Raw genomic sequence first — 25696 nt, forward strand, 5'->3', positions numbered from 1 at the left:
ACTAACTAACTACTCCCCACATGAGGATGAGTCTATGTTACTGTTCCTGGGGCTGGTGTCTCCAGGCAGGATACTCGTCTTCACTGTCAAGGTGGGCGGGGATTGGTGGGGGGATTGGTGGGGGGTGACTGACTAAGTGACTAACTAAGTGACTAACTAAGTGACTAACTAAGTGACTAACTAAGTGACTAAGTGACTAACTAAGTGACTGACTAAGTGACTAACTAAGTGACTAACTAAGTGACTAACTAAGTCACTATCTAAGTGACTAAGTGACTAACTAAGTGACTGACTAAGTGACTGACTAAGTGACTAACTAAGTGACTAACTAAGTGACTAACTAAGTGACTAACTAACTACTCCCCACATGAGGATGAGTCTATGTTACTGTTCCTGGGGCTGGTGTCTCCAGGCAGGATACTCGTCTTCACTGTCAAGGTGGGCGGGGATTGGTGGGGGGATTGGTGGGGGGGTGACTGACTAAGTGACTGACTAAGTGACTAACTAAGTGACTAACTAAGTGACTAACTAAGTGACTAACTAACTACTCCCCACATGAGGATGAGTCTATGTTACTGTTCCTGGGGCTGGTGTCTCCAGGCAGGATACTCGTCTTCACTGTCAAGGTGGGCGGGGATTGGTGGGGGGATTGGTGGGGGGGTGGGTGACTGACTAAGTGACTGACTAAGTGACTAACTAAGTGACTAACTAAGTGACTGACTAAGTGACTGACTAAGTGACTAACTAAGTGACTGACTAAGTGACTAACTAACTACTCCCCACATGAGGATGAGTCTATGTTACTGTTCCTGGGGCTCGTGTCTCCAGGCAGGATACTCGTCTTCACTGTCAAGGTGGGCGGGGATTGGTGGGGGGATTGGTGGGGGGGTGACTGACTAAGTGACTAACTAAGTGACTAACTAAGTGACTAACTAAGTGACTAACTAAGTGACTAACTAACTACTCCCCACATGAGGATGAGTCTATGTTACTGTTCCTGGGGCTCGTGTCTCCAGGCAGGATACTCGTCTTCACTGTCAAGGTGGGCGGGGATTGGTGGGGGGATTGGTGGGGGGTGACTGACTAAGTGACTAACTAAGTGACTAACTAAGTGACTAACTAAGTGACTCACTAAGTGACTAACTAAGTGACTAACTAAGTGACTAACTAAGTGACTAACTAACTACTCCCCACATGAGGATGAGTCTATGTTACTGTTCCTGGGGCTGGTGTCTCCAGGCAGGATACTCGTCTTCACTGTCAAGGTGGGCGGGGATTGGTGGGGGGATTGGTGGGGGGGTGACTAACTAAGTGACTAACTAAGTGACTAACTAAGTGACTAACTAAGTGACTAACTAAGTGACTGACTAAGTGACTAACTAAGTCACTATCTAAGTGACTAAGTGACTAACTAAGTGACTAACTAAGTGACTAACTAAGTGACTAACTAAGTGACTAACTAAGTGACTAACTAAGTGACTAACTAACTACTCCCCACATGAGGATGAGTCTATGTTACTGTTCCTGGGGCTCGTGTCTCCAGGCAGGATACTCATCTTTACTGTCAAGGTGGGCGGGGATTGGTGGGGGGATTGGTGGGGGGGTGGGTGACTGACTAAGTGACTGACTAAGTGACTAACTAAGTGACTAACTAAGTGACTGACTAAGTGACTGACTAAGTGACTAACTAAGTGACTGACTAAGTGACTAACTAACTACTCCCCACATGAGGATGAGTCTATGTTACTGTTCCTGGGGCTCGTGTCTCCAGGCAGGATACTCGTCTTCACTGTCAAGGTGGGCGGGGATTGGTGGGGGGATTGGTGGGGGGGTGGGTGACTGACTAAGTGACTGACTAAGTGACTAACTAAGTGACTAACTAAGTGACTGACTAAGTGACTAACTAACTACTCCCCACATGAGGATGAGTCTATGTTACTGTTCCTGGGGCTGGTGTCTCCAGGCAGGATACTCGTCTTCACTGTCAAGGTGGGCGGGGATTGGTGGGGGGATTGGTGGGGGGTGACTGACTAAGTGACTAACTAAGTGACTAACTAAGTGACTAACTAAGTGACTAACTAAGTGACTAACTAAGTGACTAACTAAGTGACTAACTAAGTGACTAACTAAGTGACTAACTAAGTGACTAACTAAGTGACTGACTAAGTGACTAACTAAGTGACTAACTAAGTGACTAACTAACTACTCTCCACATCAGGATGAGTCTATGTTACTGTTCCTGGGGCTGGTGTCTCCAGGCAGGATACTCGTCTTCACTGTCAAGGTGGGCGGGGATTGGTGGGGGGATTGGTGGGGGGTGACTGACTAAGTGACTAACTAAGTGACTAAGTGACTAACTAAGTGACTAACTAAGTGACTAAGTGACTAACTAAGTGACTAACTAAGTGACTAATTAAGTGACTAATTAAGTGACTAACTAAGTGACTGACTAAGTGACTGACTGAGTGACTGACTAAGTGACTGACTAAGTGACTAACTAAGTGCCTGACTAAGTGACTAACTGACTAACTAAGTGACTGACTAAGTGACTGACTAAGTGACTGACTAAGTGACTGACTAAGTGACTGACTAATTGACTAACTAATTGACTAACTAATTGACTAACTAAGTGACTAACTAAGTGACTAACTAAGTGACTAACTAAGTGACTAACTAAGTGACTAACTAATTGACTAAGTGACTAACTAAGTGACTAACTAAGTGACTAACTAACTACTCCCCACATGAGGATGAGTCTATGTTACTGTTCCTGGGGCTCGTGTCTCCAGGCAGGATACTCGTCTTTACTGTCAAGGTGGGCGGGGATTGGTGGGGGGATTGGTGGGGGGGTGACTGACTAAGTGACTAACTAAGTGACTAACTAAGTGACTAACTAAGTGACTAACTAAGTGACTAACTAAGTGACTAACTAAGTGACTAACTAAGTGACTAACTAAGTGACTAACTAAGTGACTAACTAAGTGACTAACTAAGTGACTAACTAAGTGACTAACTAAGTGACTAACTAACTACTCCCCACATGAGGATGAGTCTATGTTACTGTTCCTGGGGCTGGTGTCTCCAGGCAGGATACTCGTCTTCACTGTCAAGGTGGGCGGGGATTGGTGGGGGGATTGGTGGGGGGGGTGGGTGACTAAGTGACTAACTAAGTGACTGACTAAGTGACTAACTAAGTGACTAACTAAGTGACTAACTAAGTGACTAACTAAGTTACTAGCTAAGTGACTGACTAAGTGACTAACTAAGTGACTAACTAAGTGACTAAGTCACTAACTAAGTGACTGACTAAGTGACTAACTAAGTGACTAACTAAGTGACTAACTAAGTGACTAAGTGACTAACTAAGTGACTAACTAAGTGACTAACTAAGTTACTAACTAAGTGACTGACTAAGTGACTAACTAAGTGACTAACTAAGTGACTAAGTCACTAACTAAGTGATTGACTAAGTGACTAACTAAGTGACTAACTAAGTGACTAACTAAGTGACTAAGTGACTAACTAAGTGACTGACTAAGTGACTAACTAAGTGACTAACTAAGTGACTAAGTGACTAACTAAGTGACTAACTAAGTGACTAACTAAGTGACTAACTAAGTGACTAACTAAGTGACTAACTAAGTGACTGACTAAGTGACTGACTAAGTGACTAAGTGACTAACTAAGTGACTGACTAAGTGACTAACTAAGTGACTAACTAAGTCACTAACTAAGTGACTAAGTGACTAACTAAGTGACTAACTAAGTGACTAACTAAGTGACTAAGTGACTGACTAAGTGACTAACTAAGTGACTAACTAAGTGACTAAGTGACTAACTAAGTGACTAACTAAGTGACTAACTAAGTGACTAACTAAGTGACTAACTAAGTGACTGACTAAGTGACTGACTAAGTGACTAAGTGACTAACTAAGTGACTGACTAAGTGACTGACTAAGTGACTAACTAAGTGACTAAGTGACTGACTAAGTGACTAACTAAGTGACTAACTAAGTGACTAACTAAGTGACTAACTAAGTGACTATATTATCTAGGACGAGGGCTTGTTCCACTTGTCAGCGTCTGCCCGCCAGAGACTCACAGAGTTGGGCAGTCTGCAGGCCTCAGGGCTCACTCAGTCACTGACTAAGTGACTAACTAAGTGACTAACTAAGTGACTAACTAAGTGACTAAGTGACTAACTAAGTGACTAACTAAGTGACTAACTAAGTGACTAACTAAGTGACTGACTAAGTGACTGACTAAGTGACTAACTAAGTGACTAACTAAGTGACTAACTAAGTGACTAACTAAGTGACTAACTAAGTGACTAACTAAGTGACTAAGTGACTAAGTGACTAAGTGACTAACTAAGTGACTAACTAAGTGACTAACTAAGTGACTAAGTGACTAACTAAGTGACTAACTAAGTGACTAACTAAGTGACTAACTAAGTGACTAAGTGACTAACTAAGTGACTGACTAAGTGACTGACTAAGTGACTGACTAAGTGACTAACTAAGTGACTAACTAAGTGACTAACTAAGTGACTAACTAAGTGACTAACTAAGTGACTAACTAAGTGACTGACTAAGTGACTAACTAGGTGACTAACTAGGTGACTGACTAAGTGACTGACTAAGTGACTGACTAAGTGACTGACTAAGTGACTAACTAGGTGACTAACTAAGTGACTAACTAAGTGACTAACTAAGTGACTGACTAAGTGACTGACTAAGTGACTAACTAGGTGACTAACTAGGTGACTAACTAAGTGACTAACTAAGTGACTAACTAAGTGACTAACTAAGTGACTAACTAGGTGACTAACTAGGTGACTAACTAAGTGACTAACTAAGTGACTAACTAAGTGACTAACTAAGTGACTAACTAAGTGACTAACTAAGTGACTAACTAAGTGACTAACTAAGTGACTAAGTGACTAACTAAGTGACTAACTAAGTGACTAACTAAGTGACTAACTAAGTGACTAACTAAGTGACTGACTAAGTGACTGACTAAGTGACTGACTAAGTGACTAACTAAGTGACTAACTAAGTGGCCAAGTGACTAACTAAGTGACTAACTAAGTGACTAAGTGACTAACTAAGTGACTAACTAAGTGACTAACTAAGTGACTAACTAAGTGACTAACTAAGTGACTAACTAAGTGACTGACTAGGTGACTAACTAAGTGACTAACTAAGTGACTAACTAAGTGACTAACTAAGTGACTAACTAAGTGACTAACTAGGTGACTAACTAAGTGACTAACTAAGTGACTAACTAAGTGACTAACTAAGTGACTATATTATCTAGGACGAGGGCTCGTTCCACTTGTCAGCGTCTGCCCGCCAGAGACTCACAGAGTTGGGCAGTCTGCAGGCCTCAGGGCTCACTCAGTCACTGACTAAGTGACTAACTAAGTGACTAACTAAGTGACTAACTAAGTGACTAAGTGACTGACTAAGTGACTAACTAAGTGACTAACTAAGTGACTAACTAAGTGACTAACTAAGTGACTAACTAAGTGACTAAGTGACTAAGTGACTAACTAAGTGACTAACTAAGTGACTAACTAAGTGACTAAGTGACTAACTAAGTCACTAACTAAGTGACTATGTGACTAACTAAGTGACTAACTAAGTGACTAAGTGACTAACTAAGTGACTGACTAAGTGACTAACTAAGTGACTAACTAAGTGACTAAGTGACTAACTAAGTGACTGACTAAGTGACTGACTAAGTGACTAACTAAGTGACTAACTAAGTGACTAACTAAGTCACTAACTAAGTGACTAACTAAGTGACTAACTAAGTGACTGACTAAGTGACTGACTAAGTGACTGACTAAGTGACTGACTAAGTGACTAACTAAGTGACTGACTAAGTGACTGACTAAGTGACTGACTAAGTGACTGACTAAGTGACTGACTAAGTGACTGACTAAGTGACTGACTAAGTGACTGACTAAGTGACTGACTAAGTGACTGACTAAGTGACTAACTAAGTGACTAACTAAGTGACTAACTAAGTGACTGACTAAGTGACTGACTAAGTGACTAACTAAGTGACTAACTAAGTGACTAACTAAGTGACTAACTAAGTGACTATATTATCTAGGACGAGGGCTCTTTCCACTTGTCAGCGTCTGCCCGCCAGAGACTCACAGAGTTGGGCAGTCTGCAGGCCTCAGGCCTTACTCAGTCACTGACTAAGTGACTAACTAAGTGACTAACTAAGTGACTAAGTGACTAACTAAGTGACTAACTAAGTGACTAACTAAGTGACTATATTATCTAGGACGAGGGCTCTTTCCACTTGTCAGCGTCTGCCCGCCAGAGACTCACAGAGTTGGGCAGTCTGCAGGCCTCAGGGCTTGCCTGGCGAGACACTTGGGCCCTGGTTCTCTACAATGGCGGTGAGACACCTCGCTCAGTCTCTGTCTAACTACTCTGTGTCCAACTAGTGTGTCCAACTAGTGTGTCTAACTACTCTCTGTCTAACTAGTGTGTCCAACTAGTGTGTCTAACTAGTGTGTCTAACTAGTGTGTCTAACTACTCTGTGTCCAACTAGTGTGTCCAACTAGTGTGTCTAACTAGTGTGTCTAACTACTCTGTGTCCAACTAGTGTGTCTAACTAGTGTGTCTAACTACTCTCTGTCTAACTAGTGTGTCTAACTAGTTAGTGTCTGACTACTTAGTGTTTCACACACTCACTCAGCCACTCACTCAGCCACTCACTCAGTCTCTGTCTAACTAGTGTGTATAACTAGTGTGTCTAACTACTCTCTGTCTAACTACTCTGTGTCCAACTAGTGTGTCTTACTAGTGTGTCTAACTACTCTCTGTCTAACTAGTGTGTCTAACTAGTTAGTGTTTCACACACTCACTCAGTCTCTGTCTAACTACTCTCCATCTAACTAGTGTGTCTAACTAGTTAGTGTATTCACACACTCACTCAGTCTCTGTCTAACTACTCTCTGTCTAACTAGTGTGTCTAACTAGTGTGTCTAACTAGTGTGTCTAACTACTCTCTGTCTAACTACTCTCTGTCTAACTACTCTGTGTCCAACTAGTGTGTCTAACTAGTGTGTCTAACTACTCTCTGTCTAACTACTCTCTGTCTAACTACTCTCTGTCTAACTAGTGTGTCTAACTAGTGTGTCTAACTACTCTCTGTCTAACTAGTGTGTCTAACTAGTGTGTCTAACTAGTTAGTGTCTGACTACTTAGTGTTTCACACACTCACTCAGCCACTCACTCAGCCACTCACTCAGTCTCTGTCTAACTACTCTCTGTCTAACTAGTGTGTCTAACTACTCTCCGTCTAACTAGTGTGTCTAACTACTCTCTGTCTAACTATTTAGTGTCTAACTACTCTGTCTAACTAGTGTGTCTAACTACTTAGTGTCTAACTACTCTCTGTCTAACTAGTGTGTCTAACTACTCTCTGTCTAACTGGTGTGTCTAACTAGTTAGTGTCTGACTACTTAGTGTTTCACACACTCACTCAGCCACTCACTCAGCCACTCACTCAGTCTCTGTCTAACTACTCTCTGTCTAACTAGTGTGTCTAACTACTCTGTGTCCAACTAGTGTGTCTAACTACTCTCTGTCTAACTAGTGTGTCTAACTATTTAGTGTCTAACTAGTGTCTCTAACTACTCTGTGTCTAACTAGTGTGTCTAACTACTCTCTGTCTAACTATTTAGTGTCTAACTACTCTGTCTAACTAGTGTGTCTAACTACTTAGTGTCTAACTACTCTCTGTCTAACTAGTGTGTCTAACTACTCTGTGTCTAACTAGTGTGTCTAACTACTCTCTGTCTAACTACTCTGTGTCCAACTAGTGTGTCTAATTACTCTCTGTCTAACTAGTGTGTCTAACTACTCTGTGTCCAACTAGTGTGTCTAACTACTCTCTGTCTAACTAGTGTGTCTAACTATTTAGTGTCTAACTAGTGTGTCTAACTACTCTGTGTCTAACTAGTGTGTCTAACTACTCTCTGTCTAACTATTTAGTGTCTAACTACTCTGTCTAACTAGTGTGTCTAACTACTTAGTGTCTAACTACTCTCTGTCTAACTAGTGTGTCTAACTACTCTGTGTCTAACTAGTGTGTCTAACTACTCTCTGTCTAACTATTTAGTGTCTAACTACTCTGTCTAACTAGTGTGTCTAACTACTTAGTGTCTAACTACTCTCTGTCTAACTAGTGTGTCTAACTACTCTGTGTCTAACTAGTGTGTCTAACTACTCTCTGTCTAACTACTCTGTGTCCAACTAGTGTGTCTAACTACTCTCTGTCTAACTAGTGTGTCTAACTACTCTGTGTCTAACTAGTGTGTCTAACTACTCTCTGTCTAACTACTCTGTGTCCAACTAGTGTGTCTAACTACTCTCTGTCTAACTAGTGTGTCTAACTACTCTCTGTCTAACTAGTGTGTCAAACTACTCTCCGTCTAACTAGTGTGTCTAACTAGTTAGTGTCTGACTACTTAGTGTTTCACACACTCACTCAGCCACTCACTCAGCCACTCACTCAGTCTCTGTCTAACTAATCTGTGTCCAACTAGTGTGTCTTACTAGTGTGTCTAACTACTCTCTGTCTAACTAGTGTGTCTAACTAGTTAGTGTATTCACACACTCACTCAGTCTCTGTCTAACTACTCTCTGTCTAACTAGTGTGTCTAACTACTCTCTGTCTAACTAGTGTGTCTAACTAGTTAGTGTATTCACACACTCACTCAGTCTCTGTCTAACTACTCTCTGTCTAACTAGTGTGTCTAACTACTCTCTGTCTAACTAGTGTGTCAAACTACTCTCTGTCTAACTAGTGTGTCTAACTACTCTCTGTCTAACTAGTGTGTCAAACTACTCTCTGTCTAACTAGTGTGTCTAACTACTCTCTGTCTAACTTGTGTGTCTAACTACTCTCTGTCTAACTAGTGTGTCTAACTACTCTCCGTCTAACTAGTGTGTCTAACTACTCTCTGTCTAACTAGTGTGTCTAACTAGTTAGTGTTTCACACACTCACTCAGTCTCTGTCTAACTACTCTCTGTCTAACTAGTGTGTCTAACTACTCTCTGTCTAACTAGTGTGTCTAACTAGTTAGTGTTTCACACACTCACTCAGCCACTCACTCAGCCACTCACTCAGTCTCTGTCTAACTACTTAGTGTCTAACTAGTGTGTCTAACTACTCTCTGTCTAACTAGTGTGTCTAACTACTCTCTGTCTAACTAGTGTGTCTAACTACTCTCTGTCTAACTAGTGTGTCTAACTACTCTCTGTCTAACTAGTGTGTCTAACTAGTTAGTGTTTCACACACTCACTCAGCCACTCACTCAGCCACTCACTCAGTCTCTGTCTAACTACTTAGTGTCTAACTAGTGTGTCTAACTACTCTCTGTCTAACTAGTGTGTCTAACTACTCTCTGTCTAACTAGTGTGTCTAACTACTCTCTGTCTAACTACTCTCTGTCTAACTACTTAGTGTCTAACTACTCTGTCTAACTAGTGTGTCTAACTACTCTCTGTCTAGCTACTTAGTGTCTAACTACTGTGTCTAACTACTCTCTGTCTAACTAGTGTGTCTACCTACTCTGTCTAACTAGTGTGTCTAACTACTCTCTGTCTAACTAGTGTGTCTAACTAGTTAGTGTCTGACTACTTAGTGTTTCACACACTCACTCAGCCACTCACTCAGTCTCTGTCTAACTACTCTCTGTCTAACTACTCTGTCTATCTAGTGTGTCTAACTACTCACTCAGTGTTTCACTCACTCACCCACTCACTAAGCCACTCACTCAGTCTCTGTCTAACTACCTAGTGTCTAACTACTCTCTGTCTAACTACTCTCTGTCTAACTACTCTCTGTCTAACTACTTAATGTTTCACTCACCCACTCACTCAGTCTGTGTCTGTGTCTAACTACTTAATGTCTAACTACTCTCTGTCTAACTACTTAGTGTTTCACACACTCACTCAGCCACTCACTCAGTCTCTGTCTAACTACTCTCTGTCTAACTACTGTCTGTGTAACTAGTGTGTCTAACTACTCTGTCTAACTAGTGTGTCTAACTACTCTCTGTCTAACTACTCTCTGTCTAACTACTATCTGTCTAACTAATGTGTCTAACTACTCTATGTCTAACTACTCTCTGTCTAACTAGTGTGTCTAACTACTCACTCAGTGTTTCACACACACTCTCACCCACTCACCCACTTACTCACTCACCCACTCACTCACCCACTCACTAACCCACTCCCCCACTCACTCACTCACCCACTCACTCACTCACCCACTCACCCACCCACTCACTCACTCACCCACTCACCCACCCACTCACCCACTCACTCACCCACTCACCCACCCACTCACCCACTCACTCACTCACTCACCCACTCACCCACCCACTCACTCACTCACCCACTCACCCACTCACTCACTCACTCACCCACTCACCCACCCACTCACCCACTCACTCACTCACACACTCACTCACCCACTCACTCACCACTCACTCACCCACTCACTCACCCACCCACCCACTCACCCACTCACTCACCCACCCACTCACTCATCCACTCACTCACCCACCCACTCACTCACCCACTCACTCACCCACCCACCCACTCACTCACCCACTCACTCACCCATCCACTCACTCACCCACTCACTCACTCACCCACTCACTCACCCACTCACCCACTCACCCACTCACTCACCCACTCACTCACCCACCCACCCACTCACTCACTCACCCACCCACCCACCCACTCACCCACCCACCCACCCACTCACTCACCCACTCACCCACTCACTCACCCACTCACTCACTCACCCACCCACCCACCCACTCACCCACCCACTCACTCACCCACTCACCCACCCACCCACTCACCCACCCACCCACTCACTCACCCACCCACCCACCCACTCACTCACTCACCCACTCGCTCACTCACTCACCTACCCACTCACTCACCCACTCACTCACCCACTCACTCACCCACACACTCACCCACTCACTCACCCACTCGCTCACTCACTCACCCACTCACCCACCCACTCACCCACTCACTCACTCACTCACCTACCCACTCACTCACCCACACACTCACCCACTCACTCACTCACCCACTCACCCACTCACCCACCCACTCACTCACTCACCCACTCACTCACCCACTCACCCACTCACTCACTCACCCACTCACTCACTCACTCACCCACCCACCCACCCACCCACTAACTCACCCACTCACCCACTCACTCACACACTCACTCACCCACTCACCCACTCACTCACCCACTCACTCACCCACTCACCCACTCATTCACCCACTCACCCACTCACTCACCCACTCACTCACCCACACACTCACCCACTCATTCACCCACTCACCCACTCATTCACTCACTCACTCACCCACCCACTCACTCACTCACCCACTCACCCACTCACCCACCCACCCACTAACTCACCCACTCACACTCACTCACCCACTCACCCACTCACTCACCCACTCACTCACCCACTCACTCACTCACCCACTCACCCACTCACCCACCCACTCACCCACTCACTCACACTCACTCACCCACTCACCCACTCACTCACCCACTCACTCACCCACTCACTCACCCACTCACTCACCCACTCACCCACTCACCCACTCACTCACCCACTCACTCACCCACACACTCACCCACTCACTCACCCACTCACCCACTCATTCACTCACTCACTCACTCACCCACCCACTCACTCACTCACCCACTCACCCACTCACTCACTCACCCACTCACTCACCCACTCATTCACTCACTCACCCACCCACTAACTCACCCACCCACTAACTCACCCCCCCACTCTCCCCCCACTCTCCCCTCCAGGTGAGAGTAAGGGAGAGTTGATTTCCCACTCTCCCTCACTCACATCCTGGGCAGACCCAGTCCTCCTGAGGACTGAAATCACTCTGGTTCCTGTTGAAGGTGGGTGGGTGAGTGGGTGGGTGAGTTGGTGGGTGGGTGGGTGGGTGAGTGAGTGAGTGGGTGGGTGAGTGAGTGGGTGGGTGAGTGGGTGGGTGGGTGGGTGAGTGCGTGAGTGAGTGGGTGAGTGGGTGAGTGAGTGGGTGGGTGAGTGGGTGGGTGAGTGCGTGAGTGAGTGGGTGGGTGAGTGGGTGGGTGAGTGCGTGAGTAGGTGGGTGGTTGAGTGAGTGAGTGGGTGAGTGAGTGGGTGGGTGAGTGAGTGAGTGGGTGGGTGGGTGAGTGAGTGGGTGGTTGAGTGAGTGGGTGGGTGGTTGGATGGGTGGGTGGGTGGTTGGATGGGTGGGTGGGTGAGTTGGTGGGTCGGTGGATGGGTGAGTGGGTGAGTGAGCGAGTGGGTGGGTGGTTGGGTGGGTGGGTGAGTTGGTGGGTGGGTGTGTGGGTGAGTGGGTGGGTGGGTGAGTGAGTTGGTGGGTGGGTGAGTGGGTGGTTGAGTGAGTGGGTGGTTGAGTGAGTGAGTGGTTGGGTGGGTGGGTGAGCTGGTGGGTGAGTGGGTGAGTGGGTGGGTGGTTGAGTGGGTGGATGGTTGGAGTGAGTAGGTGTACTGTGTGTGTGACTATGTGTGTGACTGTGTGTGTATGACTGTGTGTACTGTGTGTATGTACTGTGTGTATACTGTGTGTGTGTCTGTGTGTACTGTGTGTGTGACTGTGTGTGTATGACTGTGTGTACTGTGTGTGTGTACTGTATGTGTGTGACTGTGTGTGTGACTGTGTGTGTATGACTGTGTGTACTGTGTGTGTACTATGTACTGTGTGTGTACTGTGTGTGACTGTGTGTACTGTGTGTGTATACTATGTGTACTGTGTGTGTGTGTCTGTGTGTGTGTACTGTGTGTGTGTACTGTGTGTGTGTACTGTGTGTGTACTGTGTGTATACTGTGTATATCTGTGACTGTGTGTGTGTACTGTGTGTGACTGTGTGTGTACTGTGTGTGTGTACTGTGTGTACTGTGTGTGTACTGTGTGTGTGTACTGTGTGTGACTGTGTGTGTACTGTGTGTGTGTGTGTACTGTGTGTATACTGTGTGTGTACTGTGTGTGTGTACTGTGTGTATACTGTGTGTGTACTGTGTGTGTGTACTGTGTGTACTGTGTGTGCACTGTGTGTACTGTGTGTGTACTGTGTGTATACTGTGTGTGTACTGTGTGTATACTGTGTGTACTGTGTGTGTACTGTGTGTACTGTGTGTGTACTGTGTACTGTATGTGTACTGTGTGTGACTGTGTGTGTACTGTGTGTGTGTACTGTGTGTACTGTGTATGTACTGTGTACTGTATGTGTACTGTGTGTGACTGTGTGTGTACTGTGTGTGTGTACTGTGTGTGTACTGTGTACTGTATGTGTACTGTGTGTGACTGTGTGTGTACTGTGTGTATACTGTGTGTGTACTGTGTGTATACTGTGTGTACTGTGTGTGTACTGTGTGTGTCTGTGTGTGTGTGACTGTGTGTGTGTGTACTGTGTGTATACTGTGTGTGTTTACTGTGTGTGTACTGTGTGTGTGTACTGTGTGTGTACTGTGTGTACTGTGTGTGTGTACTGTGTGTGTACTGTGTACTGTGTGTGTGTACTGTGTGTGTGACTGTGTGTGTACTGTGGTACTTTGTGTACTGTGTTTGTACTGTGTGTGTGTGTGTACTGTGTGTGTACTGTGTGTGTACTGTGTGTACTGTGTGTGTGTACTGTGTGTGTGTACTCTGTGTGTGTATACTGTGTGTACTGTGTGTGTGTACTGTGTGTGTACTGTGTGTGTACTGTGTGTGTACTGTGTGTGTGTGTGTACTGTGTGTGTACTGTGTACTGTGTGTGTACTGTGTGTGTATACTGTGTGTACTGTGTGTGTGTACTGTGTGTGTGTACTGTGTGTGTCTGTGTGTGTGTGTGTGTACAGTGTGTGTACTGTGTGTGTACTGTGTGTACTGTGTGTGTACTGTATGTACTGTGTGTACTGTATGTGTACTGTGTGTACTGTGTGTGTACTGTGTGTACTGTGTACTGTGTGTACTGTGTGTGTACTGTGTGTGTACTGTGTGTGTGTGTACTGTGTGTGTACTATGTGTGTACTGTGTGTGTACTGTGTGTACTGTGTATGTACTGTGTGTGTGTGTACTGTGTGTGTACTGTGTGTGTACTGTGTGTGTGTACTGTATGTACTGTGTGTGTACTGTATGTACTGTATGTGTACTGTGTGTACTGTGTGTGTGTACTGTGTGTGTGTACTGTGTGTGTGTACTGTATGTACTGTGTGTGTACTGTGTGTGTGTGTACTGTGTGTACTGTGTGTGTACTGTGTGTACTGTGTGTGTACTGTGTGTGTACTGTGTGTACTGTGTGTGTACTGTGTGTGTACTGTGTGTGTACTGTGTGTACTGTGTGTGTACTGTGTGCGTACTGTGTGTGTGTACTGTGTGTGTACTGTGTGTGTACTGTGTGTGTGTACTGTGTGTGTACTGTGTGTGTACTGTGTGTACTGTATGTACTGTGTGTGTACTGTGTGTACTGTGTGTGTACTGTATGTACTGTGTGTGTATACTGTGTGTACTGTGTGTGTACTGTGTGTGTGTCTGTGTGTGTGTACTGTGTGTGTGTGTACTGTGTGTGTACTGTGTGTGAGTACTGTGTGTATTGTGTGTGTGTACTGTGTGTACTGTGTGTGTACTGTGTGTACTGTGTGTGTACTGTGTGTACTGTGTGTGTCTGTGTGTGTACTGTGTCTGTGTGTGTGTGTGTCTGTGTGTGTGTACTGTGTGTACTGTGTACTGTGTGTACTGTGTGAGTACTGTGTGTGTACTGTGTGTGTGTGTGTACTGTGTGTGTACTGTGTGTGTACTGTGTGTGTGTGTACTGTGTGTGTACTGTGTGTACTGTGTGTGTGTACTGTGTGTGTACTGTGTGTGTACTGTGTGTGTGTACTGTGTGTGTACTGTGTGTGTGTACTGTGTGTACTGTGTGTGTACTGTGTCTGTGTACTGTGTGTACTGTGTGTGTACTGTGTGTACTGTGTGTGTGTACTGTGTGTGTACTGTGTGTGTGTACTGTGTGTGTGTACTGTGTGTATACTGTGTGTGTACTGTGTGTGTGTGTGTACTGTGTGTGTGTACTGTGTGTGTGACTGTGTGTGTACTGTGTGTGTACTGGGTGTACTGTGTGTGTACTGTGTGTGTACTGTGTGTGTACTGTGTGTACTGTGTGTGTACTGTGTGTGTACTGTGTGTGTGCTGTGTGTGTACTGTGTGTATTGTGTGTGTACTGTGTGTGTACTGTGTGTGTGTACTGTGTGTGTACTGTGTGTACTGTGTGTGTACTGTGTGTGTACTGTGTGTACTGTGTGTGTGTGTACTGTGTGTGTACTGTGTGTACTGTGTGTGTACTGTGTGTGTACTGTGTGTGTGTACTGTGTGTGTACTGTGTGTACTGTGTGTATACTGTGTGTACTGTATGTGTGTACTGTGTGTGTGTACTGTGTGTGTACTGTGTGTGTACTGTGTGTACTGTGTGTGTACTGTATGTACTGTGTGTGTACTGTGTGTGCTGTGTGTGTGTACTGTGTGTACTGTGTGTGTACTGTGTGTGTGTACTGTGTGTGTACTGTGTGTGTACTGTGTGTGTGTACTGTGTGTACTGTGTGTGTACTGTGTGTGTATACTGTGTGTGTATACTGTGTGTGTACTGTGTGTGTGTACTGTGTGTGTACTGTGTGTACTGTGTGTGTACTGTGTGTGTACTGTGTGTGTGTACTGTGTGTGTACTGTGTGTGTGTGTACTGTGTGTGTGTACTGTGTGTGTACTGTGTGTGTACTGTGTGTACTGTGTGTGTACTGTGTGTACTGTGTGTGTGTACTGTGTGTACTGTGTGTGTACTGTGTGTGTACTGTGTGTGTACTGTGTGTACTGTGTGTGTGTACTGTGTGTGTACTGTGTCTGTGTACTGTGTGTGTGTACTGTGTGTACTGTGTGTATACTGTGTGTACTGTGTGTGTACTGTGTGTGTACTGTGTGAGTACTGTGTGTGTGTACTGTGTGTGTACTGTGTGTACTGTGTGTGTACTGTGTGTGTGTACTGTGTGTACTGTGTGTGTGTACTGTGTCTGTGTGTACTGTGTGTGTGTACTGTGTGTGTGTACTGTGTGTACTGTGTGTGTACTGTGTGTACTGTGTGAGTACTGTGTGTGTACTGTGTGTACTGTGTGTGTACTGTGTGTGTACTGTGTGTGTACTGTGTGTGTGTACTGTATGTGTGTACTGTGTGTGTACTGTGTGTGTACTGTGTGTGTGTACTGTGTGTGTGTGTGTGTACTGTGTGTGTACTGTGTGTACTGTGTGTATACTGTGTGTGTACTGTGTGTGTGTACTGTGTGTGTGTGTGTGTACTGTGTGTGTACTGTGTGTGTACTGTGTGTGTGTGTACTGTGTGTGTACTGTGTGTGTGTACTGTGTGTGTGTACTGTGTGTGTACTGTGTGTGTACTGTGTGTGTACTGTGTGTGTGTACTGTGTGTACTGTGTGTGTACTGTGTGTGTACTGTGTGTACTGTGTGTGTACTGTGTGTGTACTGTGTGTGTGTACTGTGTGTGTACTGTGTGTGTGTACTGTGTATGTACTGTGTGTACTGTGTGTGTACTGTGTGTGTACTGTGTGTGTACTGTGTGTGTACTGTGTGTATACTGTGTGTGTACTGTGTGTGTACTGTGTGTGTGTACTGTGTGTGTACTGTGTGTGTGTACTGTGTGTGTACTGTGTGTACTGTGTGTGTACTGTGTGTGTACTGTGTGTGTACTGTGTGTGTACTGTGTGTGTGTACTGTGTGTGTACTGTGTGTGTACTGTGTGTACTGTGTGTGTACTGTGTGTGTACTGTGTGTGTACTGTGTGTGTACTGTGTGTGTGTACTGTGTGTGTGTGTACTGTGTGTGTGTACTGTGTGTGTACTGTGTGTACTGTGTGTGTGTGTACTGTGTGTACTGTGTGTGTACTGTGTGTGTACTGTGTGTGTACTGTGTGTACTGTGTGTGTACTGTGTGTGTCCTGTGTGTACTGTGTGTGTACTGTGTGTACTGTGTGTGTACTGTGTGTGTACTGTGTGTGTATACTGTGTGTGTACTGTGTGTACTGTGTGTGTGTACTGTGTGTGTACTGTGTGTACTGTATGTGTGTACTGTGTGTGTACTGTGTGTGTACTGTGTGTGTACTGTGTGTGTACTGTGTGTACTGTGTGTGTACTGTGTGTGTGTACTGTGTGTGTGTACTGTGTGTGTGTACTGTGTGTGTACTGTGTGTACTGTGTGTGTACTGTGTGTGTACTGTGTGTGTACTGTGTGTGTACTGTGTGTACTGTGTGTGTACTGTGTGTGATTAGAGGCTGATTGTGGCTGGCCTCCCGGCCCTGTCTCTTCACGTCGTCACCGTTTCTGCTCCAGACACGAGGGGTTTGTGTCTGTGTACTGTGTGTGTACTGTGTGTGTGTGTACTGTGTGTGTGTGTACTGTGTGTACTGTGTGTGTACTGTGTGTGTACTGTGTGTACTGTGTGTGTACTGTGTGTGTACTGTGTGTACTGTGTGTGTGTACTGTGTGTACTGTGTGTGTGTACTGTGTGTGTGTGTGTACTGTGTGTGTACTGTGTGTGTGTACTGTGTGTGTGTACTGTGTGTGTGTACTGTGTGTGTGTACTGTGTGTGTACTGTGTGTGTACTGTGTGTGTACTGTGTGTGTACTGTGTGTGTACTGTGTGTACTGTGTGTGTGTACTGTGTGTACTGTGTGTGTGTACTGTGTGTGCACTGTGTGTACTGTGTGTGTACTGTGTGTGTACTGTGTGTGTACTGTGTGTGTACTGTGTGTACTGTGTGTGTACTGTGTGTGTGTACTGTGTGTGTACTGTGTGTGTACTGTGTGTGTACTGTGTGTGTACTGTGTGTGTACTGTGTGTGTGTACTGTGTGTGTACTGTGTGTACTGTGTGTGTACTGTGTGTACTGTGTGTGTACTGTGTGTGTACTGTGTGTACTGTGTGTGTACTGTGTGTGTGTACTGTGTGTGTACTGTGTGTGTACTGTGTGTGATTAGAGGCTGATTGTGGCTGGCCTCCCGGCCCTGTCTCTTCACGTCGTCACCGTTTCTGCTCCAGACACGAGGGGTTTGTGTCTGTGTACTGTGTGTACTGTGTGTGTACTGTGTGTGTGTGTACTGTGTGTACTGTGTGTGTACTGTGTGTGTGTACTGTGTGTGTACTGTGTGTGTACTGTGTGTGTACTGTGTGTGTGTACTGTGTGTGTGTACTGTGTGTGTGTACTGTGTGTGTACTGTGTGTGTACTGTGTGTACTGTGTGTGTACTGTGTGTGTACTGTGTGTGTACTGTGTGTGTACTGTGTGTGTACTGTGTGTGTAGAGGCTGATTGTGGCTGGCCTCCCGGCCCTGTCTCTTCACGTCGTCACCGTTTCTGCTCCAGACACGAGGGGTTTGGTTCCCTCTGTGCATGTCGCGATCCCGCATCACTCACCTTCTCACCAGCACTGGTGAGCACTACTCACCACTACTCACCACTACACTCACCACATCACTCACCTTCTCACCAGCACTGGTGAGCAACACTACTCACCACTACACTCACCACTACTACACTCACCACTAGTACACTCACCACTACACTCACCACTAGTACACTCACCACTACTCACCTTCTCACCAGCACTGGTGAGCAACACTCACCAATACTCACCACTAGTACACTCACCACTACACTCACCACATCACTCACCTTCTCACCAGCACTGGTGAGCAACACTACTCACCACTACTCACCACTAGTACACTCACCACTACACTCACCACCACTACACTACTACACTCACCACATCACTCACCTTCTCACCAGCACTGGTGAGCAACACTCACCATCACTCACCTTCTCACCAGCACTGGTGAGCATCACTACTCACCACATCACTCACCTTCTCACCAGCACTGGTGAGCAACACTCACCACTACACTCACTACTACACTACTACACTCACCACTACACTCACCACTACACTCACCAACACTCACCACACTCACCACTACACTCACCTTCTCACCAGCACTGGTGAGCAACACTCACCATCACTCACCACATCACTCACCTTCTCACCAGCACTGGTGAGCATCACTCACCACTACTCACCACTACACTCACCACATCACTCACCTTCTCACCAGCACTGGTGAGCAACACTCACCACTACTCACCACTAGTACACTCACCACCACTCACCACATCACTCACCTTCTCACCAGCACTGGTGAGCATCACTACTCACCATCACTCACCATCACTCACCACTACACTCACCTTCTCACCAGCACTGGTGAGCAACACTCACCACTACACTCACCAATACTCACCACTACACTCACCACTACTACTACTCACCACTACACTCACCACTACTACTACTCACCACTACACTCACCACTACACTCACCTTCTCACCAGCACTGGTGAGCATCACTCACCACACTCACCATCACTCACCACATCACTCACCTTCTCACCAGCACTGGTGAGCAACACTCACCATCACTCACCAATACTACACTCACCACATCACTCACCTTCTCACCAGCACTGGTGAGTAACACTCACCACTACACTCACCACTACACTCACCACCACTACACTCACCACTACACTCACCACTACACTCACCACCACTACACTCACCACTACACTCACCACTACACTCACCACTACACTCACCACCACTACACTCACCACTACACTCACCACTACTACACTCACTACACTCACCACTACACTCACCACTACACTCACCACTACACTCACCACTACACTCACTACACTCACCACTACACTCACCACTACACTCACCATCACTCACCACTACACTCACCACTACACTCACCACTACACTCACCATCACTCACCACTACACTCACCACTACACTCACTACACTCACCACTACACTCACCACTACACTCACCATCACTCACCACTACACTCACCACTACACTCACCACTACACTCACCACTACACTCACTACACTCACCACTACACTCACCACTACACTCACTACACTCACCACTACACTCACCACCACACTCACTACACTCACCACTACACTCACCACTACTACACTCACTACACTCACCACTACACTCACCACTACACTCACCACTACACTCACCACTACACTCACCACCACACTCACTACACTCACCACTACACTCACCACTACACTCACCAATACTCACCACTACACTCACCACTACACTCACCATCACTCACCACTACACTCACCACTACACTCACCATCACTCACCACTACACTCACCACACTCACCACTACACTCACCACTACACTCACCACTACACTCACCACTACTACACTCACCACACTCACCACTACACTCACCACTACACTCACCATCACTCACCACTACACTCACCACTACACTCACCACACTCACCACTACACTCACCATCACTCACCACTACACTCACCACTACACTCACCACACTCACTACTACACTCACTACTACACTCACCACCACACTCACCACTACACTCACCACTACACTCACCACTACACTCACCACTACACTCACCACTACACTCACCACTACACTCACCACTACACTCACCACTACACTCACCACTACACTCACCACTACACTCACCACTACACTCACCACTACACTCACCACCACTACACTCACCACTACACTCACCAATACTCACCACTACACTCACCACTACACTCACCACTACACTCGCCACTACACTCACCACTACACTCACCACTACCCTCACCACTACACTCACCACTACACTCACCACTACACTCACCACTACACTCACCACTACACTCACCACTACACTCACCTTCTCACCAGCGCTGGTGAGCAACACTCACCACTACTCACCACTACACTCACCACTACACTCACCACTACTCACCACTACACTCACCACTACTCACCACTACTACACTCACCACACTCACCACTACACTCACCACTACTCACCACTACACTCACCACTACCCTCACCACTACACTCACCACCACACTCACCACTACTACACTCACCACTACACTCACCACTACACTCACCACTACACTCACCACTACACTCACCACTACTCACCACTACCCTCACTACTACACTCACCACTACACTCACCACTACACTCACCACTACACTCACCACTACTCACCACTACTACACTCACCACTACACTCACCACTACACTCACTACTACACTCACCACTACACTCACCACCACACTCACCACTACACTCACCACTACACTCACCACCAAACTCACCACTACACTCACCACTACACTCACCACCACACTCACCACTACACTCACCACCACACTCACCACTACACTCACCACTACACTCACCACCACACTCACCACCACACTCACCACTACACTCACCACTACACTCACTACTACACTCACCACTACACTCACCACTACACTCACCACTACCCTCACCACTACACTCACCACCACACTCACCACTACACTCACCACTACCCTCACCACTACACTCACCACCACACTCACCACTACTACACTCACCACTACACTCACCACTACTCACCACTACACTCACCACTACACTCACCACTACACTCACCTTCTCACTAGCGCTGGTGAGCAACACTCACCACCACTCACCACCACTCACCACCACTACACTCACCATCACACTACTATACTCACCACCACACTCACCACTACACTCACCACTACACTCACCACTACACTCACCACTACACTCACCATCACACTACTACACTCACCACTACACTCACCACTACTCACCACTACTACACTCACCTTCTCACCAGCGCTGGTGAGCAACACTCACCACTACTCACCACTACACTCACCACTACACTCACCACTACACTCACCACTACACTCACCACCACACTCACCATCACACTCACCACTACACTCACCACCACACTCACCACTACACTCACCACTACACTCACCACTACACTCACCACTACACTCACCACTACACTCACCACTACACTCACCACTACACTCACCACCACACTCACCACCACTACACTCACCACTACACTCACCACTACACTCACCACTACACTCACCACTACTACACTCACCACTACTCACCACTACTCACCACTACTACACTCACCACCACACTCACCACCACACTCACCACTACACTCACCACTACACTCACCACCACACTCACCACCACACTCACCACTACACTCACCACTACACTCACCACTACTCACCACTACACTCACCACTACACTCACCACTACACTCACCTCCACACTCACCACTACACTCACCACCACACTCACCACTACAATCACCACCACTACTCACCACTACACTCACCACCACTACACTCACCACTACACTCACCACTACACTCACTACTACACTCACCACCACTACACTCACCACTACACTCACCACTACACTCACCACTACACTCACCACCACTACTCACCAATACACTCACCACTACACTCACCACTACACTCACCACTACACTCACCACAACACTCACCACTACACTCACTACTACACTCACCACTACACTCACCACCACACTCACCACTACACTCACCACTACACTCACCACTACTCACCACTACACTCACCACTACACTCACCACTACACTCACCACTACACTCACTACTACACTCACCACTACACTCACCACTACACTCACCACTACACTCACCACTACACTCACCACCACACTCACCACTACACTCACCACCACTACTCACCACTACACTCACCACTACACTCACCACTACACTCACCTTCTCACTAGCGCTGGTGAGCAACACTCACCACCACTCACCACCACTCACCACCACTACACTCACCATCACACTACTATACTCACCACCACACTCACCACTACACTCACCACTACACTCACCACTACACTCACCACTACACTCACCATCACACTACTACACTCACCACTACACTCACCACTACTCACCACTACTACACTCACCTTCTCACCAGCGCTGGTGAGCAACACTCACCACTACTCACCACTACACTCACCACTATATTCACCACTACACTCACCACTACACTCACCACTACACTCACCACTACACTCACCACTACACTCACCACCACACTCACCATCACACTCACCACTACACTCACCACTACACTCACCACTACACTCACCACTACACTCACCACTACACTCACCACCACACTCACCACCACACTCACCACTACACTCACCACCACTACTCACCACTACACTCACCACTACACTCACCACTACACTCACCACTACACTCACCACCACACTCACCACTACACTCACCACTACACTCACCACACTCACCACTACACTCACCACACTCACCACTACTCACCACTACTCACCACTACACTCACCACTACACTCACCACTACACTCACCACTACACTCACTACACTCACCACTACACTCACCACTACACTCACCACCACACTCACCACCACACTCACCACTACACTCACCACCACCATCACCACCACCATCACCACCACCATCACCATCACCACCACCACCACCATCACCACCACCATCACCACCACCATCACCACCATCACCACCACTACCACCATCACCACCACCATCACCACCACCATCACCACCACCATCACCACCACCACCATTACCATCACCACCACCATCACCATCACCACCATCACCACCATCACCACCATCACCACCACTACCACCATCACCATCACCACCATCACCACCATCACCACCACTACCACCATCACCACCACCATCACCATCATCACCACCACCACCACCATCATCATCACCACCACCACCATCACCGCCATCACCACCGCCATCACCGCCATCACCACCACCACCACCACCATGTGTGTGTGTGTCTGTGTGTGTGTCTGTGTGTCTGTGTGTGTGTATGTCTGTGTGTGTGTCTGTGTGTGTGTGTGTACTGTGTATGTATGTGTGTACTGAGTGTATGTGTGTACGTGTGTGTATGTCTGTATGTATGTGTACTGTATGTATGTGTGTGTACTGTGTGTATGTGTGTACTGTGTGTGTATGTCTGTATGTGTGTGTGTACTGTGTCTGTGTGTGTGTCTGTGTGTGTGTCTGTGTGTGTGTGTGTACTGTCTGTGTGTGTGTGTACTGTGTGTAATGTATGTCTGTGTCTGTGTGTATGTCTGTGTGTGTATGTGTGTGTATGTGTGTATGTGTACTGTGTGTATGTGTGACTGTGTCTGTGTGTGTCTGTATGTATGTGTGTACTGTGTGTGTCTGTATGTATGTGTGTACTGTGTGTGTACTCTATGTACTGTGTGTGTACTGTGAGTGTGTACTGTGTGTGTACTGTGTGTGTACTGTGTGTGTGTACTGTGTGTGTACTGTGTGTCCTGTGTGTGTACTGTGTGTACTGTGTGTGTGTACTGTGTGTATACTGTGTGTACTGTGTGTGTACTGTGTGTATACTGTGTGTGTACTGTGTGTGTGTGTACTGTGTGTGTACTGTGTGTGTACTGTGTGTGTGCTGTACGTGTACTGTGTGTGTATGTATGTGTGATGTATGTGTACTGTGTGTGTATGTATGTGTGTGCACTCTGTGTATGTACGGTGTGTACTGTATGTACTGTATATGCACTGTATGCACTGTGTGTACTGTGTGCACTGTATGTGCTGTATGTACTGTATGTGCACTGTATGTGCTGTATGCACTGTGTGTGCTGTATGTACTCTGTGTGTACTGTGTGTGTGCTGTATGTACTGTGTGTACTGTATGTGTACTGTGTGTGCTGTTTGTGTGCTGTATGTGTACTGTGTGTGTATGTTTGTGTGTGTGCACTCTGTATATGTACTGTATGTGCACTGTATGTACTGTATGGACTGTGTGCACTGTATGTACTGTGTGTGCACTGTATGTGCTGCATGTACTGTGTGTACTGTATGTGTGCTGTATGTACTCTGTGTGTACTCTATGTGTGCTGTATGTACTGTGTGTGTATACTGTGTCTGTGTGTACTGTGTGTGTACTGTATGTGCTGCATGTACTGTGTGCACTGTGTGTGTACTGTGTGTGTATGTATTTGTGTGTGTATACTGCGTGTATGTACTGTATGTGCTGTATGTGTACTGTCCGTACTGTGTGTGTACTGTGTGTACTGTATGCACTGTGTGTACTGTATGTACTGTGCGCACGGTGTGTACTGTATGTACTGTATGTGCACTGTATGTATTGTATGCACTAAATGTACTGTATGTGCACTGTGTGTACTGTGTGTGTACTGTGTGTGCCGTATGTGCACTGTTTGTACTGTATGTACTGTGTGTATTGTGTGTACTGTATGTACTGTCTGCATTGTGTGCACTGTATGTATTGTGTGTACTGAATGTACTGTGTGTGCACTGTATGTACTGTATGTGCTGTGTATGTACTGTATGTGTTCTGTGTGTATTGTATGTGCATTGTATGTACTGTATGTACTGTGTGCACACTGTATGTACTGTGTGTGCTGCGTATGTACTGTATGTGTACTGTGTGCGCTGTGTGTGTACTGTATGTACGGTGTGCACTGT

At 46.3% G+C, this 25696-nt stretch overlaps 1 protein-coding gene across 2 annotated transcripts in view; it reads left to right on the forward strand.

Moving 5' to 3' along the window:
• The window catches only part of LOC116937156 (protein O-linked-mannose beta-1,2-N-acetylglucosaminyltransferase 1-like), a 119038-nt gene that overhangs the window by 11294 nt on the left and 82048 nt on the right, over window positions 1–25696 (forward strand). Inside the window, exons 1-4 of one of the 2 annotated variants that reach the window (XM_076056843.1) lie at window positions 3040–3111; window positions 6304–6421; window positions 11907–12005; window positions 18448–18575. In XM_076056843.1, coding sequence (XP_075912958.1) covers window positions 3055–3111; window positions 6304–6421; window positions 11907–12005; window positions 18448–18575 — 402 coding nt within the window. In that variant the 5' untranslated portion in view covers window positions 3040–3054. Of the gene's footprint in view, window positions 1–3039; window positions 3112–6303; window positions 6422–11906; window positions 12006–18447; window positions 18576–25696 lie in introns of those variants that run through there. The other variant, XM_076056844.1, reaches the window with a different exon arrangement.

Source organism: Petromyzon marinus, chromosome 78 (genome assembly GCF_048934315.1).
Source record: "Petromyzon marinus isolate PM22_M1 ecotype Great Lakes invasive population chromosome 78, UKy_Petmar_22M1.pri1.0, whole genome shotgun sequence".
NCBI classification, from domain to species: Eukaryota; Metazoa; Chordata; class Hyperoartia; order Petromyzontiformes; family Petromyzontidae; genus Petromyzon; species Petromyzon marinus.